Genomic DNA, 20,440 nt, shown 5'->3' on the forward strand with positions numbered 1-20,440 from the left:
TGGGCTACATGGGAGTTCAAGGTGGGTCAGAGGGAATTGGCCGCATATAATCAGATTGCAGAGTTCGCCGCACGGCCCTGTCGCCGCCTGACGCACAACGCTGCCGCCGCACATGCACGACCGTGCCGAGAGCAAAGTAAAGCCAACGCCGCGGATGCCACACTGTCTACGTCGACGCAGGGGAGCGGCGTACATGGCACCTTGAACCCTTCAGCACCGCGACTATGCCCTCAGTGCAGGCTGCACTTCGCCAAGGCCAAGTAAAGAGCTTTCGGGACCTCGGGTGGCCCAAGGGGACCCCAATTGACTCCCAGCCATCCGAAAAGAACTGCCAGCTTTGAAAGCAGAAGCAACGACCGATAAGAGATCAGACAGCCGCCCAGATAATCCTGACGCTGGGTATTTTGCGGGTCTTTTCTTTCTGACCTCACTCTGCTCGCCAAACCTCACCTATACTCCTTTCCGTGGGCGACTTGCATGATGACTTCGAGCTCTGCTGATAGTATTGCTGGCCAGGGCGCCAACCCCACCCGCCCTGCCGAGGCTCAGTCTACCTTTGCTGCCACGACCATGTTCAATGGTACCACTATGCACGAGAAGGGCGGTGTCGCCCAGAACATCAAGGGCAAGACGTTGCTTGGCGACGAGGTAGACATAGAGAGCAATCGGACCACAGGGAGGTACTCTTCCAAGGCTCAGCTCATCGATCAGGCCATGCTGGGCGTCGGCATGGGCTGGTACCATTGGCGGCTGTTGATTGTGACTGCCATGGCGTGGTTCCTCGATTACGTAGGTAGTCACGCGCGGATCAGCAACTGCATTGCTCGTTGCATCTTGACACCGTCGATTTCTTCTTACTCTGACCCCGACAGTTCTGGATGAAGTCATTTACCATCATTGCTCCCGCAGCATCCAACGAAGCTCAATTCTACTACACCTACAACCGTGAGGGGTACCTCTTTGTCTCCCAATTCGCCGGTCTGGCTCTAGGCTCTCTAGTCTGGGCCATCATGGCCGACTATTCTGGACGCTCCTGGATCTTCACCTCGACCCTCGCCTTGGCAGGTGTCGGGGGTCTGGTCGGAGCCGGCATGCCTGCCTACACCGGTCTTTGCATCTTGGGCTTCATCGTAGGAGCCGCCATTGGCGGTAACCAAGCTGTTGATGCCATGCTTCTCATTGAATCGCTACCAGTGTCCCACCACTACCTGTTGGCGATGCAAGGAGCCTTCTGGGCCATCGGCAGCCTGGTCGCTAGTCTCATCGGCTGGACATTCACCGAGCAGTACACCTGCGGCACTTATGCGACTGCTGCCGCCACCACCACCTCAGGCAGCGCTTCGGCATCATCGTCGACAGCTACAGCTACAGCCGCAGCCGGCCACACCCACACTGCCCGAGATATCGTGGAAGTCGCTGCTCGTCAATTCTATGACCTCGCTGCCGAGGGAAGCGAAGGCATCTCTGCCTCTGGTAACTCGTCCTGTCACTACGTATCCAACAAGGGCTGGCGCTATATTTGGTGGACATTTGGGTGCATCACCTTGTTCTTCTACCTCTTGCGCTTCCTGGTCCGCTTCTACGAGAGCCCCAAGTACCTGGCTGCCAAGGGACGAGACGCAGAAGCCGCTCAAGTCGTCAAGGACATTGCTCTGGCCAACAAGTCTTCTACATTCCTCGCAGAATCTCACTTTGCTCAGGTCAACTCGCAGACCGATGAACCATCTCCTCGCGCCGTCATTGTGCCTTCTCTCTCGGTACGAATCGCTCCCTTGCTCTTCCTCTGGGCGATCATTGGTATCACGTACCCCATCTGGACCAACTACATCGAGACTTACATCTACTCCAAGGGTGTCCTTGAGGTGACGCCCACTACGGTCACTACCAACTACCTCTACAAGAGGTACGTCTACATCGCTCTTGCTGGCATTCCTGGACCCATTGTTGCCGCCATCATGGCCGAGGTGCCTTTCCTGGGCCGCAAGTTCACCGGCCTGATACTGTCTGCCCTCACCGGTATCTTCATGTTCGTCTCAGTCACATCCCGCTCTGACGGTGCGTGGCTGGGCTGGTCTTGCGTTCTCTCCTTCCTTTACTTTGCACAGATTGCTCTCCTGATCCTCTTCACCGTCGAATGCATCCCATCGCCAATTCGCGGACACGGTCTGGGGCTCAATCTCTTTGTGTGGCGCTTCTTTGGCATGATCGCTGCCATTGTCACGACATTTGCTGGTACGAAGATCAGCGCAGGAGCTCCTGTCTACGTCTCTGGAGCCCTGTCCATCGTAGCAGCCGGGGTGTGGGTCATCACGCCGCGGGAGACCAGGGCTAAAGCCGCACAATAAGGAGTCAAACGGGTCATGGAGGAGAGACAGGAGTGTTGATGGTTACATTCATCTACTGTTTGGGCAGGACTGGCCGACTTAGGGTGTTTTGCCCTTACCGACCGGCTTATCTGGACGAGCATCATGATTCATAATATGTGTTTCTGCAAATGCCATCATATTTCATTGCCACTAAACAACTTTGCTGTCTCTCAAGCTCCTCCAAAATCTCGTGATCTTCCAACCGCGCCCTTCCAGCTCTTTTGATTACATCTCATTACTTTGTCCTTCTCTCCTTTAAGACTTGGGGAGCTTGTCGTCAGCGGCCTTGATCTGCGGGTCGGCGTTGATGGTCTCCAACCACTTTACGACGTGTGTGTACGGGCTGATGTCCACCTTGCCAAAGGAAGCAATGTTGACCCAGGCGTAGAAGGAGTAGTCGGCAATGGTAGGTCGGTCGAGAGCAATGTACTGCGAGCCTCGAGAGCTCTGCCTTGCCAATTGGTCATCGAGGATCTTGTACAGCCTGTGAGTCTCACCCTCGAAACGAGTGAAGGCAGACTTCTGGGGCTCCTCGCCATAGGCGCCCTTCCAGTAGTGGTGCAAGAAGTTCACATTTCCTTGAACCGGTCCCAGACCAGAAAGCTGGTGGGTGAGCCACTGCATGGTGATGGTCTGCTCCTGCACATCCTTTCCGAAGAACTTGCCCTGCTTGTCATACTGAGCAGCGAGGTAGAAGAGGATGGCTCCAGACTCCCAGACGACAAAGTCGTTCTGTTGGTGGTCCACCAAAGCTGGCACTCGACCATTGGGGTTCAACTGAAGGAACTTGCCCTTGACACCCTTCTCGTGGTCGTCTCCGAAGTCCAGAGCAACGACCTCGTAGCTGAGACCGAGCTTCTCGAGGACGATGGCGACCTTCAAGGGGTTGGGGCCGCTGTGTGATGCAAACAATGGTCGAGGCGAGATTGTTAGTAGGTGGAATGGCTCGTGCCATCGGCGTTAAGGATGCTCAAAGTACTCACGGGCCACGGTGAGAGTAGAGAGTGAACTGGGCCATGGTTGGAGTTGCAAATGAAGATACGGTGTGGTATATGGGACAATGGTGTGAGGATTGCAAACAAGTTCCTTCGGAGCAAGTGTATTATACCTCGCCACTATTGTGGAGTCGTGCACAACACCACCGGATCTTCCAGCGTGACATGTCTGCCGAAGCGTGTCGAAAGTCGCTTCGCCGCTTCCCCGCGCTCGTGCCACAGTGACTGGCCAAATGCCGCCTCGGCGACTGGACCTTCTCCACATTGCCTCTACATCCGTCCTTAACCCCGGGAGTGTCTATTTACCAACATCTTCCTACGCTGACCACATTTCTTCCACATCGTACTTTCGAGCGACACAAAACATCACCACCAAAAGAATACTCACAATGCCCGCTTTCTGCCAACACTGCTACGAACTTCCCGGCGAGCTCAAGGGCAAGCCCACTGGAACCGAGGTCGAGATCGGTGGAGTTCCCTCCTACGTCTCTACCCCTCAGACTGGCAAGGGCACCATCCTCCTCGCCACTGACATCTACGGTCTGGGAATCTCCAATGCAAAGATCGTCGCAGATACCCTTGCCCAAGAGGCCGGCTTCACCGTCGTGGTGCCTGACTACTTCGAGGGCGAGCCAATGAAGCCTGAGGTGAGTGTCGCGAACACTTCGGTGTGCTGACCTCATATCCTTTCGGACGCTGACCGCAATATTCTTGGTACTGTTCCTCACACCGTACAGGAATTTGTCTTCCCGAAGCACACTGATGAGGGCAAGCCCAGCGACGAACAGATGGGTGCCAACATGGACAACATGACCAAGTGGGTTCAGAAGGGACACTCTCCCAATGAGACATACCCCATCCTCAAGAAGGTCATTGACGCCGTCAAGGGAGACGGACCCGTCGGTGTTGTAGGCTTCTGCGTGAGTACGAATTGACAGCGGCGAGAAGTTCTCGCCTGATCCCATACTCATAGAATCAATCACTGCCCTCTATTTTACTATGCCCACAGTACGGAGGCAAGATTGCTGGTCTGGCTGCCCAAGACGCTCTGGTGCAGGGTTCTGTCATCTACCATGCTGCTATGCTCGAGGCTGACGAGGCCAACAACGTCAAGGTGCCTGTCCTGCTGAATATGGCCGACTGGGACCCCACCTTCAATGGAGTCGAGGAGCAATGGCAAGAGACTCTGAAGAAGAAGAACCTCCTCGACTCTCGCTCGAAGAAGTACCCAGGCACGATCCACGGCTTCGGCGCGCGCCCAAGCCAGGACAAGCCCGATGTCATGGCTGCCTACAAGGAGGCCTTGACGAACACTGCTCAGTTCTTCAAGCAGGTGCTCGTCTAAACTGTCAACCGAAAACGGAGGGGGACGCTGGAGATTGTGCAATTGGAAGACCAAATGACAAAAATTATCATGTCCTTCTGCTGCTTCTGATGCCTGCCTGCTGCATCTGACGTCCGCCTGCTGCTGCTCCTTGATACTAGTGTGTGCTGGAATGATCCTCGCCTGGCTCGGGTGGTCTACTTGTGATAACTCCGTCTGTGCGTGCGTCGGGGTCTGATCACGTGAGTCCTGCGTGCGTGGCCTTCTCTGGCTGGGATGCGCCACGCGAGCAGAGGCCGCCTTCCCCCCTGAGCGGCGCAGGTCGGAAGAAGTGGCAGCAAGGAAAAAGAAAACTCGCAGCGGGGCAGCGAGTCATTCCAACATCGACGGTGAGACCAGCGACCCGTACAACGTCCACCCATACCATACCACCACAACCATGTCTTTCTCACGCTCAGCCCTCCGCTCTTCCACCTCGGCCTTCCGATCCGCCGTCGCTTCCCAGCACGTCGTAGAGAAGCAGGCCGTTCGATCCATTGCCCTCGCCGCATCGCAGAGGACCGCTACCATTGCCGCACCCGCCCTCAGGGCCGCCGTCTCTGCTCCTCTCCAGCAGAAGAGGGGTGTCAAGACCATTGACTTTGCCGGCACCAAGGAGAAGGTGAGTCAAGGGAAGGGAAACGATGTCGCAGGCATTCTTATGATACTGATGGTGCAATCTGCGGGCTTCTTGCGCATGCATCTTCTTCCCCATTGAACAGGTCTACGAGCGAGCTGACTGGCCTCTGGAGAAGGTGAGTAGCAGATGCAACGAAAGACAGGCCGACCGAGGCAGAAAGCTCACACGAGATGTCTGGCTCTTTGTGACGCTATCCCCCACCCACCTATCAGCTCCACGACTACTTCAAGGACGACACCTTTGCCCTTCTCGGTTACGGATCCCAGGGACACGGTCAGGGACTCAACCTCCGTGACAACGGCCTCAACGTCATCGTTGGTGTACGAAAGGGAGGTGTCTCATGGAAGGAGGCCCTCGAAGACGGATGGGTTGAGGGCAAGAACCTCTTCCCCATCGAGGAGGCTGCCACCAAGGGTACCATCCTCATGAACCTCCTCTCCGACGCTGCTCAGTCCGAGACCTGGCCCGAGCTCAAGAAGTACGTCACCAAGGGCAAGACCCTGTACTTCTCCCACGGTTTCTCCATCGTCTACAAGGACCAGACCGGTGTCATTCCCCCCTCCGACGTCGATGTCATCCTCGCCGCCCCCAAGGGATCCGGCAGGACTGTCCGATCCCTCTTCGTTGAGGGCCGTGGTATCAACTCGTCCGTTGCCGTCCACCAGGACGTCACTGGCAAGGCTCTCGAGCGTGCTACTGCCATGGGTATCGCCATCGGTTCCGGTTACCTCTACGAGACCACCTTTGAGAAGGAGGTGTACTCTGACCTCTACGGTGAGCGTGGATGCCTCATGGGAGGTATCCAGGGAATGTTCAAGGCCCAGTACGAGGTCCTGCGAGAGAACGGACACTCCCCATCGGAAGCCTTCAACGAGACCTGTGAGGAGGCTCTGATGTCTCTGTACCCCCTCGTCGGTGAGAAGGGTATGGACTACATGTACAACGCCTGCTCCCTTACTGCCCGACGAGGAGCCCTGGACTGGGCCCCCAAGTTCGAGGCCGCCAACAAGCCCGTCTTCCAGGAGCTGTACGCCCGAGTCAAGGATGGAAGCGAGACCAGGCGTACCCTCGAGTTCGCTGGCCGACCCACTTACCGTGAGGACTACCAGAAGGAGACAGATGCCGTCAGCGCCCAGGAGGTGAGTACATGAGAGTCGAGATGCGGCGACGATGTTGTGAGGTCAAGTTCTCTCTGGCTGCTGTATTGACCACTGCCTTCGTTCCCTCTCCTCGATCTCCAGATGTGGGTCTGCGGAAAGGCCGTCCGAGCCCTGCGACCCGGCAAGTAGATGCGCTTCCAACCCTCGCATCAGATCTTGCCCTTGGTACGACCGTCATTATAGCTTGCATAGCCGTCCATTGCCAACCAGCGCTATTTGAATGTACAGCTACGTTAACGACATGACCGATCAAAGCGCAATTCAGCCCCTGTTTGCTCCCACGACTGACGGATGTACCTGACGGGTCCAAATGGCTCATGGTCCTCCGTGCCCTGAATGACGACCTGTTTCGCCCGACTTCTTATGACCGACGGAGAGTGCGATGCGTACAGCCTTCCTGAATGTCCATCTCGTCACTACACCGTTGCTTGTGATGCCCCTGTTTGCACGCATACGCCATCGTGCGATGCGAAGAGTCCTATGGACTCTGCTTCCAGCTACCTGTCTCTTCTCCTTCATCCTCTACATTACTATTCGCAGACCTTCCGATCGCTGCTCTCCCTACCAACGTGAAGTCTCCCACCCAGTACAATGGGACGCCAGCGATGTAGCCGCGGCCGTGTCAAAGAAGGGAAATGGACAGCACGCTGCCGAAGGACCAGGCAGTGATGTGGCCAAGATGGGAGCCGTCAAATCTGCCTTTCTCACCAACTATGGCAACTACTCACAGCATGCCTGGGGCTGCAACATACTCGAGCCTTTGTCCCTCTCGGGTTCCAGCAATCAGGGAAGAATAGGCGCCTTTGGAGCGACGATCATCGACTCCCTCACGACGATGATCGTTATGGACATCCACGTCGAAGACAAGCACAGTCACCTCTTTGCCCGGGCGCTCAACTTCACCCAGCATCTCGACTTTACTCGCACAAAGGGTGGTGACAGGTGCACAGGCTGCATCTCCGTCTTTGAGGCTACCATTCGGTACATTGGCTCCCTTCTATCGACGTGGGAGCTCTTGGAACTACCGCCCAAGCATCACTGGCTGGTGGAGCAGGCAGAGCGCATCGCCCAGTCCCTACTCCCCGGATTTGTCTACGCAATCCCTTACAACTATGTCAACATCAACAAGGGTCAGCCTCGGAACACTTTCGAGTCTGGCAGTCTGGCGGCAGCTGGTACATTGCTGCTCGAATGGTCTCGTTTGTCGACTCATACTGGCAACAGGACATATGTCGATAAGGTCCGGGCTACGCAGAGGGCACTGATGCAGGCAGGAGATGTCCTCCCAGGTCTCGTCGGCAGCAACGTCTATGCTGTGAGCGGCAAGGTGAGCGGCAAAGCGGGCACGCTGGTGACTTACGGGCCGGGTGGTGACAGCTACTATGAGGTGAGCAGACGAGGCAAGTCAAGACGCTCGAACACCCGTTCCCTTTGCTGAGACCTGTCCCGGACGTTCTGCCCCAGTACATTGCCAAAGCTCTGTTCCTTGGAGATACTTCTATTGACAACGAGGCCTATCTCAGCACCTTCAACACAGCGTGGATGTCTACCAGAGAACATCTCATTACGAAGAGCGGGGGCAGTAAGAAGAAGTGAGCAAGTCGAGCCATAGCAGAAGCGCAATTGTAAAGTCTGGCTGATCATGATGTTCTGCACCCAGTCTCACCTTCCTTGCCGACTACACAGCCTCATCTGGTCCCATCTATAGGCAATCGCAATTGTCGTGTTTTGCTGGCTCGCTCTTTGCCCTCATGGGTCGCCATCTGACTGAGCCAGCGATGACCACTGCAGGTCTGGAGTTGACTGAGTCATGTGCCGAGACGTTCCTCGCGACTGCCTCAGGTCTTGGCCCGCAGGAGTGGCGGTATCGAAGTCAAGAGGGGAAGGGAAGTGTAAAGGATCAAAGGGCATACGAACGCAACGGATTCGAGGCGATATCAAAAGGCTACTACCATGGCCCAGAGGCCATCGAATCCATATTCTATGCCTGGCGTATCACCGGTGATCAGATGTGGCGTGATATAGCCTGGACCATCTTCCAGTCTCTCTCCGACGTACTGGAGACTGGATCAGGGTGGGCCTCGCTGTGCGACGTAAACGCAAGACCGTCCGGCGAGGGGCAAGGCAGATGGGCCGCGGCGTGGGAGAATGAGCAGGGCAGCTTCCTCTACGCTGAAGTCTTCAAGTATCTTTACCTCACATTCACCTCCCCTAGCTATTATTCCCTCGATGAATGGGTCTTCAACACCGAGGCTCACCCACTAAGGCGGCAAGACGCCGACGAGCCAAAGATTCAGGCTGATTCAAAGGCAGGGCCATTGTAAGTGACCGGACGTCTTTTTCGCAAGGACTGACACTGACAATAGCGCATGTGTCGCGACTCCTTTTGTGACTAGTCCATACGTCCCTATCGTCGACCGGGACCTGTCACAGAGACATCTAGGTTCTCGCACTCGATCTGCCGCTCCTCCAATGCCAGTAGGCTATTGATAGAGGAGCCTCTGATGGGGTTTGGCAGGGTCTTCATGCTGTGTCGTCGCACAATGCTCCGTTTCTCACGCGGCTCTCTATTTGCTGAATACGTTGATTTCGGTGATCACATGAGAGTGCAAAGGCACGTGCGAGCATATAGCGCAAAGACTCAGGCTCGCTTCGCCAGAGCGCCGGGAGGCACCACCACCATCTCTTTGCTGTCCAGTGTCACCATGAAGTCATTGCCGTCCACACTCATCACCTTTGCATTCTTGCCTCGATGCTCACCCATGGTAATGAGACAGACTTCGCCGCTCCCATTCGGTCGTTGTGGTGCGATGAACCTCATGGGCACATCCTGCAGCACCTCGCCTGCATCCATACGAATCGTGGCTGTGTCACCGTTGGCAGAGGTGGAGACAATGGTACCCACGCTTCGATCCAATCGGCCTCCTTCAAAGGAAGCATTCGAGGCACCGTCCTTGGCAATGCGTACAAGCGTACGAGCTAGTGGCTTGTCAGCTCCCTCCAGATGGGTACTAGGGCGCGCTCCAACAGCGCCATTGCCGTGACCTCCCCACGGCGTAGGAGCGCTGAAGCCTCCGGGCGTAGCACCGTAGTGAGCGCCCGGTCCAGCTCCTGGAGTTGGAGCAGCCAACGCACCGTTACCTGCGGGTGTTGGAGCTCCCCACGCTCGTGCCCCAGGTCCGGCTTGATGAGCAGCGGGTGTTGGAGCAGCATAAGGGTTGCCTGCATACATGCCAGGAGTGGGAGCACCGGTGTAGCCTTGCCCGCTACCGCCAGGAGTAGGAGCCGATCCATATGGTGTTGGAGCCGACCCTCCGTAGGGCGTGGGAGCAGAAGCATACGGATTGTTATCCCCATATCGACGAGGGGGCGGCGGCGCAGCATAGTGAGGCGTCTTCGACCCGTCATTGCTGGCGTACGGGTTGGGAGTTTTGCCTCCGTAGCCGCCATAGTGGGCCGGGGTTTTGCTACCGGAGGGCGTAGGAGCATCCATGGCTGCATAGGGATTGGGCGTCTTACCACCTCCGAATCCTCCATAGGCAGGGGTCTTGCCGCCATCGAAAGCGCCGTACGCTGGGGTCCGACTGCCGTCGCCGTACGCCGGGGTCTTGCTGCCATCGTAAGGATTGTGTGCTGGTGTCTTTCCGCCTCCAGAAGCTCCATAGGGTGTAGCAGCACCCATACCCGCATATGGGGTAGCGTAGGGATTGGCAGCCCTCATTGGACCAGAAGCATACGGATTGGCAGTCTGTGGTGCCCTATCACCACCAAATCCAGCACCAGCTCCAGCTCCCATAAGTGGCTTGGCTTTTCCTGTCAGAGGATCCCTTTCAATGAGAGACTTGATGTCAATAGTCAGAATCTTGGACATCGTGTGAAGCTCGACTCTGGCCATCATTCCATTCGTGTCCTTGATGATACCGCGATACGTCTTGTATGGCCCCTTTACAATGGAAACAGTCTTCCCCTGCAGGGGATCCCGGCCTGTCTTTCTCATACTCGATGCAGCTCCTCCTCCGCCGGTGAGTTGAGCAGCATCCAGTCCAGCCGTCAATTGCGGATTCTGCTTTGACAGATCAGTCGAGCCTTTGGACGCTCCGTTGCCGAGGAAAGCAGTGCTCTTCGGAGCGACGGGTACGAGTTGGCGGGCTCGCGAGATAAAGACACCGCCATTGTCTGCCACATCACGGTTGTGCATGAATACCAGAACAGACTGGTAGATGTGGAGGACCTGCCCCTCTCGATGCTCCCCTTCGACCTCCTTCATCTTGTCTCCGGCTCGGAACTCACTGCCTTCGTTGTCGAGGGCGACGGCTCGAACAGTGTCCCTCTTCATCGAAATTTGATGTGGACGCACTGTCAGGACATTGCCCAGTTGGTCGAGTACTCTGAAACTCTCCCTCTCAATCTTGAAGATGACTCCGGCAGTCTGAGCATCGAGCTGTACCAGATTGTGGAGCTCGTATCCAGCAATGTCATTGACACCTGAGCCAACCTCAGTGGCCTGACGAAGGTCCTTGGAGAAGACGGTGACTTCGGACATGGTGAGATCGGAGAGGAACGTTGTGAAGTTGTCCTCGGTCTTGACTACCAAACCGGTCTCATCACGGTGCTTGCCGGTGGTAACCTTGACGTGGTCTCCAGGGCGGAAGCGTTTGCGCACAGAAGATGAAGACACTTCAGCAGTCTGATTCACCAGATTCATGTCAGCTTTGCTGAACAGGATGGTGACCACATTGCCGCTGATCTTCTGAACGGTACCTTCAACCCCAGTGAGGTCTCCCTCGAAGACTTCTACCGCGTCGTCCCTTTCCAGCGTCGTGGTCGACGACTCTTTCGCTGCATCGGCCAGCATCTGCAAATCGACTGGATGTGCCGAGTCCAAGGATAGCGTCCCGCTACCGTCCTCGTCCTTCTTGATCGCAGATGTAGCGGAAGCGTTGCCCGCAAACTTGGTAATCTCGTCGAGGGAGGGCTTGACGTCGTCGAGTGTGAGATGATCGATCCGGACATCGCGCTCACAGTATCCATCCTTGAAAGTGTCCTTCTGGAACACCCACTCTCTGTCACCCCTCTTCACAGGCCTGTCGGCACCGGGGTACACCTTGCGAACCTCTTCTGGGTTGAAGAAGCGCTGCTGAGGGCGGTGTACTGAGCCTCCAAATGCTCTGCCAGCAGCAGCAGCAGTCTTTTTCCTCTTCTTGCCGTTCCTGTCGATGAAGGTCTCCGTAGTTTCTCTCGGTGTCATATCAATACGTGGCACAAATTTGATGCCGACGTCTTCACCATTCTCTGCCTGATCGATGACTTGGGCGAGATCACCGGCGTGCTTGCCGCGCTTGAGCCTGACCCAGCCACCAATCTTGACGGTGGACTGCTGCTTGGTGATCTTGAGCAGATCAGCCATCTCTCCAATTGGAACCATTGTGAGATTTTGCTCCGATCGGGCGTAGCATCCGACAATGTCGAGACAGGCCTCCAGGACGTCTCCAGCACTCCTTGCCTCGACGTAGATCCTTCCTGGAACGGAGTCTCTACAGAAGGCGGAGATGAAGCCGAGAGACCCTCCCAGAGCTTCTTGCTTGCGGAACAGAGTCATGACAATGTCTCTCTCCCTCAGCAGCTTGCACTTCACCGACCAAAGCTTCGGATCATCCACGGAGGGCATGAGGAGTCGTTGAGGGACTTCGGCATAGTCAGACTGGGCTGCGTAGCGTGCCGATCGGCGGTAACGCTCGTTGAGCTCAGAGGCGAGCTGTTCGGCGCTCTTGTCTTCCTGTTCACGACGCAGGCGATCCAACCTCTGATTGTCAGCGGCATCACGCCGACGAGCTGACTCGGTTTCTTCGGCCAACTCTTGCTCAATGAACCCATCTGCGGATAGGGAGTTTTGTAAAGACGGTCACAAGTAAGAAGTATTAGCACATCGCCTCGGCGCAGGCCACGGTTGGTTGCACTCACCTTCCTTGGCCAGCTCCTCTTCCTCCTCTTCCAGGTCCTCTTCATCCTCGTCGACCTCGGCTTCTACATCGAGGAAACGATTGCCACCTCTTCGCTTCCTCCTTTTGCGGGCTCCCCCATCTCTACCCGTACTGTCGTCCTCCTCGTCTTCCTCCTCTTCGTCCTCGTCGTCTTCCTCGTCGTCTTCCTCGTCGTCCTCCTCTTCGTCAAAGTGTCTACGAGATCGAGGAGCGGCGTCGTCTTCATCTTCGTCGTCTTCCTCTTCGCTCGCAGTGCCTTGAGCTGCCTGGGAAGGCTTCTGGTCGTCATCATCCTCATCGAATGCCCTGGCCAGCGCTTCGGCGTCTCCGTTCCGAGGCGCGGCAGCCGACATACTGACTGACTTTGAGTCTTGGTGCAGCCCTTGTGCTCAGGTCTTCGCTCGGAACGCAGTGAGCAGGATGAGGGGTGCAGCCTCAGATGATCAGTCGTCTACAAGGAGCGAGATTGCAGGTGAGATGGATGGTATAGATGAAGGATCAGGTGCAGGAGGAGGGGGGGAGGCGGTAGTGGTGGGGGGCGATGCTGGCCCTCTACTGGAGGTGTTGGATTCCTCCTTCCCGGGGCGGAGCCGAGCGCGCGCAGTGGCCTCTCTCTGCCTTTTCCGACCTTTCTTACGCTCACCTCACTTCTTCCGCCTGGCAGCTGCTACCACCACCCACTCCTTCCGCCTTGCTCCTCCCCTCCGCCCATCCTCATCCCACCTCGACCATGTCACTCCTGCGCTCTCAGCTTCCGCGGACCCTGTCCAGACAGGCAGCCGCTGCTCCTGTTGCCCAGCGCGCCGTAGCTGCTGCTGTGCCAGGTGAGTTTGCACGGCCCCTTGCCAAAGGCGCTACTGGCAGCCACCTAGGTAGATGCTGCCGTCTGCGGTCTCTGTCGTACTGACTCCTCGACTTGTTCACCTCGACTCGTGCTCAGCAATCGCGCGCTCTTTCACCTCGAGGACACCCAGAAGCCCGCGCCAGAATGTCTCTGCCCTGGCTGCCGTACATCTGCCAAAGCGTGAGTGGTGGAGGACGAGCTCATAGGAGCCATGCTCTCTTGGTATGCATGCAGGTCACTGACTCTATCTGCCCTGTACCCATTCAGTCGCCCGTTCCTATGCTGCTGAGGCTGGCAGCAAGTTCGTCCGAAGCAAGCCTCACATGAACATTGGTACCATTGGCCACGTCGATCACGGCAAGACTACACTCACCGCCGCCATCACCAAGGTCCTTGCCGAGGCAGGTTCAGGAAAATTCGTAGACTACGCCTCCATTGACAAGGCTCCCGAGGAAAAGGCTCGAGGTATCACCATCTCCACTGCCCACGTCGAGTACGAGACTGCCAACCGCCACTACGCCCACGTCGACTGCCCTGGTCACGCTGATTACATCAGGAACATGATCACCGGTGCCGCCCAGATGGATGGAGCCATCATCGTCGTTTCCGCCACCGATGGACAGATGCCTCAGACCAGGGAGCATTTGCTCTTGGCATCGCAGGTCGGTGTCAAGAAGCTTGTTGTATTCGTGAACAAGGTGGACCAGGTGGATGACCCGGAGATGCTGGAGCTGGTCGAGATGGAGATGAGGGAGCTCTTGAGCACCTACGGCTTCGACGGAGACAACACGCCCATCGTTTCGGGCTCGGCGTTGGCTGCCCTGGAAGGCAAGACCCCAGAGATCGGAGCCGAGGCTGTCAAGAAGCTCATGGCCGCTACTGACGAGTGGCTGGAGCAGCCTCCTCGAGACTTCGAGAAGCCCTTCTTGATGCCAGTAGAGGACGTCTTCTCCATCTCCGGACGAGGCACTGTCGTGACTGGTCGAGTGGAAAGGGGTACGATTACAAAGGGATCCGAGATTGAGATTGTCGGCATGGGAACTTCTTTCAAGACTACCCTCACCGGTATCGAAATGTTCCACAAGGAGCTCGATCGCGGTGAGGCCGGCGACAACATGGGCGCTCTGCTGCGAGGTATCAAGCGAGAGCAGATTAGGAGAGGTCAGGTTCTGATCGCGCCCGGCTCCGTCAAGCCCATCAAGAAGTTCCAGGCTCAGTGCTATATCCTCACCAAGGAAGAGGGCGGCAGGTACACTCCCTTTGGCAACGGCTACTCTCCCCAGGCTTTCAGCAGGACTTCAGATGTGACTGTTTCCTTGACATTCCCAGAGGGTACCCCCGATGCAGACGAGAAGCTCGTGATGCCCGGAGACAACGTGGATCTGGTTGCGACGCTCGTTCATGACATTGCCCTTGAAGTAGGTTCTCGATTCACCCTTCGTGAGGGTGGCAAAACAGGTGAGTCAGAGACGTATGAATCTCGGCATGGCATTGTGCTGAACAGTTGCGGCTCCCCCACTCCATTTGCCTCCTCACCCCTCAGTCGGCACTGGTATCGTGACCAAGCTCATGTAGAGAGTTGCCACAAGTGACGATGACCATTTACGACCTCGAGAGCAGCATCTTCCCATTCCTTGTATAACATTGACCCCAAAATTAGCATGCATAGAGGAGCACACTACCTGCGAGAAGGCCGAAGGCCGCATGCCTATGTAGAGGCCTGCATCTCCGTCTGCTCCCTATATGCCAGCTCGTGCCAAGAGAGCATGTATTACACCTGTCTTGGAACACCTTGGCACAGTCCAATCACACCACTTCCCAACCGCACCGCAACCAAACTGACGCTCCGCTTCAGTGTGAGAATTAGTATGGTCATTGTTGCGTTTGAGCTCCTAGCTTTCTTTCCTTGATCGCCGCATCCTCTATCATACCCTCATACCCCCACCCCCACCCCCCCAATAAGGCCCTTAAATCGGTGCTCATCAGCTTCCTACTGATCGTAGCACCTTCATGCCGGGCCAAGATGGAAAGCGCTTAGCCGCAATTTTGCCACCTACTTCACTTTATCAACTCGCTCGAAACAGTTTCACCATGAGGAGATGATCATTCTATCGGTGGCGACATACGGGCCTTCTTGCCAATGTCCAGAGGGGAGGCGGTCGCTTCGGCGTGGCGGCGCAAGCAGGAGACACGAGGTCAGGTTGCGCACGCAAGGCCGACGAAACCATGGGCTCGTTTACAATTACTCGGTGATCAGTAAGGAAAGGAATTGCATCATTGTACAAGCATCTGTTCTGTTCTGTTCTGGCATCATGGATCACTGAGACTCGACATCACTCCTCCCTCCCTCCCTCTGCTGCTCAATCTTCTGACCAAGTCTCCTTTCCCAAAATGCGGCCTTGTCCCCTTCGAGCTTCATGATATCTGAGCCGGCGACGAGGAATTTCGCATAGGTCATGCGGTAAATCTTGATCCTTTGCAGTCGCTCATCTTGCTTGATGCTTCTCCTCAGAGCGCTCAACCAAGGCGGAAGGCCTTCATCGAGGGAAGCCAAGCGTGAGATCTGAACATTGGTATCGGCTTGAAGAAGTAGGCGTTCGGGTGATACCTCGGGAAGGTTTTCAATCAGAAGAGCTCGAGCTTGAGCTTCGAGGTAACTCGCCAGACCGAGTACGTGGCGAAGCCCTTCTGCCGTCTTGCTCTCTTCGTCGGCTGCGGCCTCCTCAGTCTCTGAAACTTTACCTCCGGCTGTCAATGCAGGCGGCATGAAGTCTTTTGCCTCAGGCAAAAGGGATTCATCTTTGCTCCTCTGTCTCACTTGCTGTCTTCGTTCACTGGTCCTTCTCTCTCCAGGTGGCAAATCCTGCTGCGACTGCTGGCTTGAGGTGCTCACGGTTTTCCGCAGGCCTTGCTGTGCAGTGACCCGCTCCGGGTACGATCCAGCAGAGGCCTCTTCGTCCCCGATGCTACGGTCATGGCCTGCGTCGGTCCCTGCCCGAACGGACAGCAAATAGTTCTCATGGCTCTCGTAGTATTCGTCGATGATGCGTTGGCGTTCCTTGCGCTTCTCCCTCGCCGTCAGGGCAAGCAGCTTGCTGAGACGCTCGACAACAGCCTGGATTGTCGTAACGACAAAATTGGTCATGATGGGCACAGCCATCAATGCCCAGATGACAAAGACGGTCTTTCCGACGGGTGTCCCAGGAGAAAAGTCTCCGTAGCCCACGGTCAGGAAGAAGACGTAGTTGAAGTAGAAGGCATCACCCATCGACCACCCTTCCATGAAATGGAAGATGATAGCTCCTACCACCCAGAAGAGGACCAGAACACCAGCTGACCATAACAGATCAAATAGCTGGGACATGGCGGCATTATGGGAAGCTTGGCGGTGGAGTCGGGCAATCTCCTGCTTAAGAATGTCCGAGCTTTCGTCTGCCTCTGTCAAATCGACCTGGCCTCGCTCGGCGAAGCGCTTCAGTGTGTCTTTGTCGTGGTCTTGGACGTGGCCTTTGCTCAGACGGCTATGAGCCTCCAATTTCTCTTTGTACTTGTTCAAGACGTCTCCCTCCGCTTCGTACCACTGCTTGCGTCGCTCCTCGACACGATCCTTCACCGCGCTGACGATGAGTGATATCTGGTTAGAGATCAGAACAATGCCCGCCAGCTCGAAAGGGAACAGCAGGACCTTAGTAGATGCGAAGCTCGGTGAGAAGTCGCCAAAACCGATGGAGAGTAGAGACACGACTGTGAAGTAGATTCCATCCAAGAAAGCCCAGCCTTCGATCTGTGAGAAGATGAGGGCCTCGAGGGCGATCAAGGCAAAGAGCGTGAGTTCACTGGTGATGAAGGCTCGCCCTTGAAACCTGATCTCTTCGTCCGGTAGGTCATTGTCATGGAAGATGACGTGGAATAGTAGTAGAAAGGAGATGAATCCGGCCAGGATGACCGAGAGTACCGCACACCAGAAGCCCTCGTCGTAAGCGTAGCCCGCAGTGTTGCGCGTCAAGGCGCCGAATGTGATTAGGTTTGCCACTGCCAAGATCGTCTTCATCAGCCATCCTACAGTGGAGACGACAATGGCTAGACGCCAGGCCTGGACACGGATGCAAAAGGACGCGGTGAGCTGCTGTGCGCACTGACCGCTGCTTCGGTATGGCGGTCCCGCGCAGACTTACTTTTGGTAGGTGAACAGTGAACCTTAGCACCAGCAAGGCATTGGCGATGATGCTAGTGGCTAAGCCTACTGCACTCAGAATCAAGCTTGCCTGTGGATCCTCTTGAGGCACGCCATTGAGAGAGTACCAGTGCTGGGTCAGCGCAGGGATGTCGTAGAGTGTGGAGGCAGGAGCTATCAATGCTGCTGCAAGTGGGGCAAAGCGAGCGATGGCTGCTGACAGGGAATGCCAACGCGTTTGCAGGTCCTGCTTCGACCATCCATGAGTATGACTCTGCTCTTCCGAAGCCTCTGGTGTGGAGGTATAGGACATCGGACCAGCACGACGAGGTTGGGTGGAATGGGTAGGGAGAGTAGCATCGGGTGCGTCTCTGCTGACTCGGCTGTGCACCCCGCCATCTCACAATTCGGCGAGATCGCCGGGGGTGGAGGCGAGGCGCATAAAGCCTAAATTTAATCTTGGACCCCTTCCGCTCCTGGCACTTCACAACTGTGCCCCTGCCTCTTACGCTGGAGACGTTGGTACGGGAATTCAAGAGAATGGTATTACGTAGCGCAGAGTCCGTGTCCCGTACCATCACAACAGAGTCCTCTATTCTTTCGTCGCGGGGTCCCGCACTGTGCTACGCCCCTCTGCACGGCCCTGCGTCTATTGCGGCACCTTGGCCATATCTCCGCCAACGTACCTCCCCCCTTTGCGATTCCCTCCCCACTTCTCTCCCGGCCCGCGTCCATGACGTCCGGAACTCCATCCTTTGCCATTGTACTTGATCAACTCATCGTACTTGTCCCTGTGCAGGGAGGGGTACGCGACGAATTCTACTCCTTGGTCGAGGATGAAGCGGAGGGAAAAGGTCAGGACGGTGAACCAGATGGCGAGGTAGCTGGTGAGGGAGAGATAGTGGTGCTCATCGCCGTGGTGCGGGAGGATGAGGCCGGCAAGGACCATGGCAAAGGAGAAGGCCAGGATGTACGGCATGGCCCTCAGCGTGAGGGATCGCCTAGTTCCTGCCACGCCCTTTTCTGGCTTCCAACTACCGGTGAAGAGGTCGTAGGCGTCTTGACGCGGGCCGTCAAAGAAGTTGTTCTTGACGTAACGGGTGATGGAATTAACGCCGTCCTGAATCGCACCTTCGGTGGAGCGCTTGCCTGTGCGGGTGAAGTCGGTCTTGAGAGCGCCTGTGCCCGAGTAGGCTCGCGAGACTCCATCGGCATGGTCGGCCCAGACTGTGAAAGACGGCAGCGAGGCGGGGAGGTCAGTGCTGGTGGTCTCTTGACAATCACTCCCCTCTTGACAGCTGCACCACTCACCATTCCTGAAGAGATACATGAACTTTTCGCTCTTCTCAATCCACTCGTCCTCTCCCAGGATGCCCGCCTTCCTCAGCTGGTACGTCAGTACCCAGCGACCCAGTGTGCCCTGGACAACGTTGGTCCGGTCTAGACAGTCCATGCAGTTTGTGCGAACGGCATGGCTCTGCTCCTTGACAATACTGCCTCCCTTGCTACCCTCATCGTACTCGAACCAGTCGTCACCCTTCAAGCCCATCTTCTGCAGTCTCTCCACCAAGTCCCACACCTTTTCAAACTTCATCCCCTTGCACTCGTGGTGGAAATCGTAGTAGATGTAGTGAACCCGGTCATTGTTCAGAGCATCGACTGCCTTCTCGTAGGCCTCCTTGACTGGCTTTTCATACCCAGACTGGTTGACGAGATTGACAAGGTAGTTGTCGCCGTAGAAGTCGACTTGATTGCGGAAATGCCTGGCGGTAGCATCTTTGGTCTCCTCCTTCTCCATGACTACCAGATCGGGCTTGTAGCGTAGGTTGTTTACCTCAGCCCAGTGCACCGGCACACTACCTCGCGTCTGGACGTAGCTGTATTTGACCTTGCCCTGGATGTGGCCCTTGGAGGCTCCGCCGTCTGACGTAGGAGGGTCGAGGATGACAAATTGCTCCGTCTCATTGAAGTTGCTCACATTACCCTCCTCATCGACACCTCGCGAGAAGTATCGAGTTCCGGCGCGGTGGCGGGACCGCCTGGCGATAAGGCCGAAGAGAAAGTCATGCCCATTGACAGTGGCTGTCTTTACGGAGAGGAAGCCAAAAATGCAGGGAAGGATGAAGCGCGACAGATCCGGTCCACCGGCAGTCCTAGTGGCTTCGATGAGTGGCTCACTGAGGTAGTGGTTCCAGAAGAACCTCTCGTCCGCCCGCTTCCATGCCGGTACCGCCTTTTCGCCTGCCTGCTTGGTCACTCTGGCCTGGCGCTGCAGAGAGCTAGTGAGGTCCCAGCCATAGGAGAAGTAGAAGGGGGCAGAGTAGAGGTGAGACTTGAGCAGGCCCAACAGAGTCCGGTCAATTGGGTGGTGTCGATCGGCCTTGGAAGATAGGGGGAATACTCTGAAATCGGTCGCCATGTATACTGGAGAGTCTAAAAGAGTGGTGACGTGAGAGCGCGAAGTGATGACGACGAGGAAGGACGTAGTGTGCAGCGGGATCACGCCGAGAATTCCTAGAGTGGGAAGGGGGGAAAGACGGAGGTGAGCATCAATGAGTTGAGCAGTTGAGGGCAGCCCACCCCGTTACCATTGCCCACCAAGCACATCGACTGTCTTCTCTTTCCTGCCACTATCCTCCGGCATGCTTCCACTGGTAGAGAAGACCTTCTCTCCATCTTGAGCATTACGGTGAATGGTGAGATATTCCTTTGCCTTTGCTCCACTCCCACCCATCGTTGGCTCAAAGGTGTAGGCATCGGGGGAAGTGTGCATCCGATATGCCTCCCATAGCGCAAGTGTCTCGTTGATGGGCATCGTGGGAGGGCAGGGGTGGTGACGGTGATGGTGATGGTGATGGAGTGAGCAGAAGGTGTCGATGGTCCAATGTGGGATGGGATTCCTCTGCCTCTCCACTGC

General features: G+C 56.3%; 9 protein-coding genes across 9 annotated transcripts; 5 read left to right on the top strand and 4 right to left on the bottom strand.

Moving 5' to 3' along the window:
- Window positions 1–71: 71 nt before the first annotated feature.
- On the top strand, window positions 72–2,483 carry BCV69DRAFT_92537 (MFS general substrate transporter). The gene is made up of 2 exons (XM_025495641.1): window positions 72–789; window positions 873–2,483. Exons 1-2 carry the CDS (start codon window positions 478–480, stop codon window positions 2,343–2,345), a joined length of 1,785 nt encoding a protein of 594 aa, XP_025349786.1. The 5' UTR covers window positions 72–477; the 3' UTR covers window positions 2,346–2,483.
- A 133-nt stretch (window positions 2,484–2,616) lies between these two features.
- On the bottom strand, window positions 2,617–3,421 carry BCV69DRAFT_292127 (glutathione S-transferase). The gene is made up of 2 exons (XM_025493781.1): window positions 3,350–3,421; window positions 2,617–3,261 (listed from the first exon to the last, which is right to left on the bottom strand). Exons 1-2 carry the CDS (start codon window positions 3,382–3,384, stop codon window positions 2,622–2,624), a joined length of 675 nt encoding a protein of 224 aa, XP_025349787.1. The 5' UTR covers window positions 3,385–3,421; the 3' UTR covers window positions 2,617–2,621.
- Window positions 3,422–3,624: 203 nt separating this feature from the next.
- BCV69DRAFT_280220 (alpha/beta-hydrolase) lies at window positions 3,625–4,813 on the top strand. The gene is made up of 3 exons (XM_025491535.1): window positions 3,625–4,008; window positions 4,099–4,281; window positions 4,371–4,813. The coding sequence occupies exons 1-3, from the start codon at window positions 3,751–3,753 to the stop codon at window positions 4,704–4,706; spliced, it is 777 nt and encodes a 258-aa protein (XP_025349788.1). The 5' UTR covers window positions 3,625–3,750; the 3' UTR covers window positions 4,707–4,813.
- Window positions 4,814–5,124: 311 nt separating this feature from the next.
- On the top strand, window positions 5,125–6,790 carry BCV69DRAFT_305273 (ketol-acid reductoisomerase; the record flags this gene model as incomplete). The annotated part of the gene is made up of 4 exons (XM_025494666.1): window positions 5,125–5,346; window positions 5,447–5,479; window positions 5,577–6,503; window positions 6,606–6,790. 4 exons carry the CDS (start codon window positions 5,125–5,127, stop codon window positions 6,651–6,653), a joined length of 1,230 nt encoding a protein of 409 aa, XP_025349789.1. The 3' UTR covers window positions 6,654–6,790.
- On the top strand, window positions 6,712–9,176 carry BCV69DRAFT_92602 (seven-hairpin glycosidase). The gene is made up of 3 exons (XM_025495642.1): window positions 6,712–7,911; window positions 7,989–8,116; window positions 8,185–9,176. The coding sequence occupies exons 1-3, from the start codon at window positions 6,907–6,909 to the stop codon at window positions 8,846–8,848; spliced, it is 1,797 nt and encodes a 598-aa protein (XP_025349790.1). The 5' UTR covers window positions 6,712–6,906; the 3' UTR covers window positions 8,849–9,176.
- On the bottom strand, window positions 9,166–12,858 carry BCV69DRAFT_305284 (transcription elongation factor Spt5; the record flags this gene model as incomplete). Its single annotated transcript, XM_025494667.1, has 2 exons — window positions 9,166–12,398; window positions 12,486–12,858. 2 exons carry the CDS (start codon window positions 12,856–12,858, stop codon window positions 9,166–9,168), a joined length of 3,606 nt encoding a protein of 1,201 aa, XP_025349791.1.
- Window positions 12,859–13,171: 313 nt separating this feature from the next.
- On the top strand, window positions 13,172–15,247 carry BCV69DRAFT_280224 (elongation factor Tu). Its single transcript, XM_025491536.1, has 4 exons — window positions 13,172–13,329; window positions 13,446–13,529; window positions 13,617–14,807; window positions 14,893–15,247. The coding sequence occupies exons 1-4, from the start codon at window positions 13,236–13,238 to the stop codon at window positions 14,922–14,924; spliced, it is 1,401 nt and encodes a 466-aa protein (XP_025349792.1). The 5' UTR covers window positions 13,172–13,235; the 3' UTR covers window positions 14,925–15,247.
- Window positions 15,248–15,488: 241 nt separating this feature from the next.
- On the bottom strand, window positions 15,489–17,869 carry BCV69DRAFT_280225 (hypothetical protein). The gene is made up of 2 exons (XM_025491537.1): window positions 17,525–17,869; window positions 15,489–17,442 (listed from the first exon to the last, which is right to left on the bottom strand). The coding sequence occupies exons 1-2, from the start codon at window positions 17,834–17,836 to the stop codon at window positions 15,667–15,669; spliced, it is 2,088 nt and encodes a 695-aa protein (XP_025349793.1). The 5' UTR covers window positions 17,837–17,869; the 3' UTR covers window positions 15,489–15,666.
- Window positions 17,870–18,047: 178 nt separating this feature from the next.
- BCV69DRAFT_280226 (hypothetical protein) lies at window positions 18,048–20,212 on the bottom strand. The gene is made up of 3 exons (XM_025491538.1): window positions 20,122–20,212; window positions 18,835–20,037; window positions 18,048–18,750 (listed from the first exon to the last, which is right to left on the bottom strand). Exons 1-3 carry the CDS (start codon window positions 20,165–20,167, stop codon window positions 18,173–18,175), a joined length of 1,827 nt encoding a protein of 608 aa, XP_025349794.1. The 5' UTR covers window positions 20,168–20,212; the 3' UTR covers window positions 18,048–18,172.
- Between the last annotated feature and the right edge of the window lie 228 nt (window positions 20,213–20,440).

This window comes from Pseudomicrostroma glucosiphilum, assembly GCF_003144135.1.
Source record: "Pseudomicrostroma glucosiphilum strain MCA 4718 unplaced genomic scaffold BCV69scaffold_2, whole genome shotgun sequence".
Classification (NCBI taxonomy): domain Eukaryota; kingdom Fungi; phylum Basidiomycota; class Exobasidiomycetes; order Microstromatales; family Microstromataceae; genus Microstroma; species Microstroma glucosiphilum.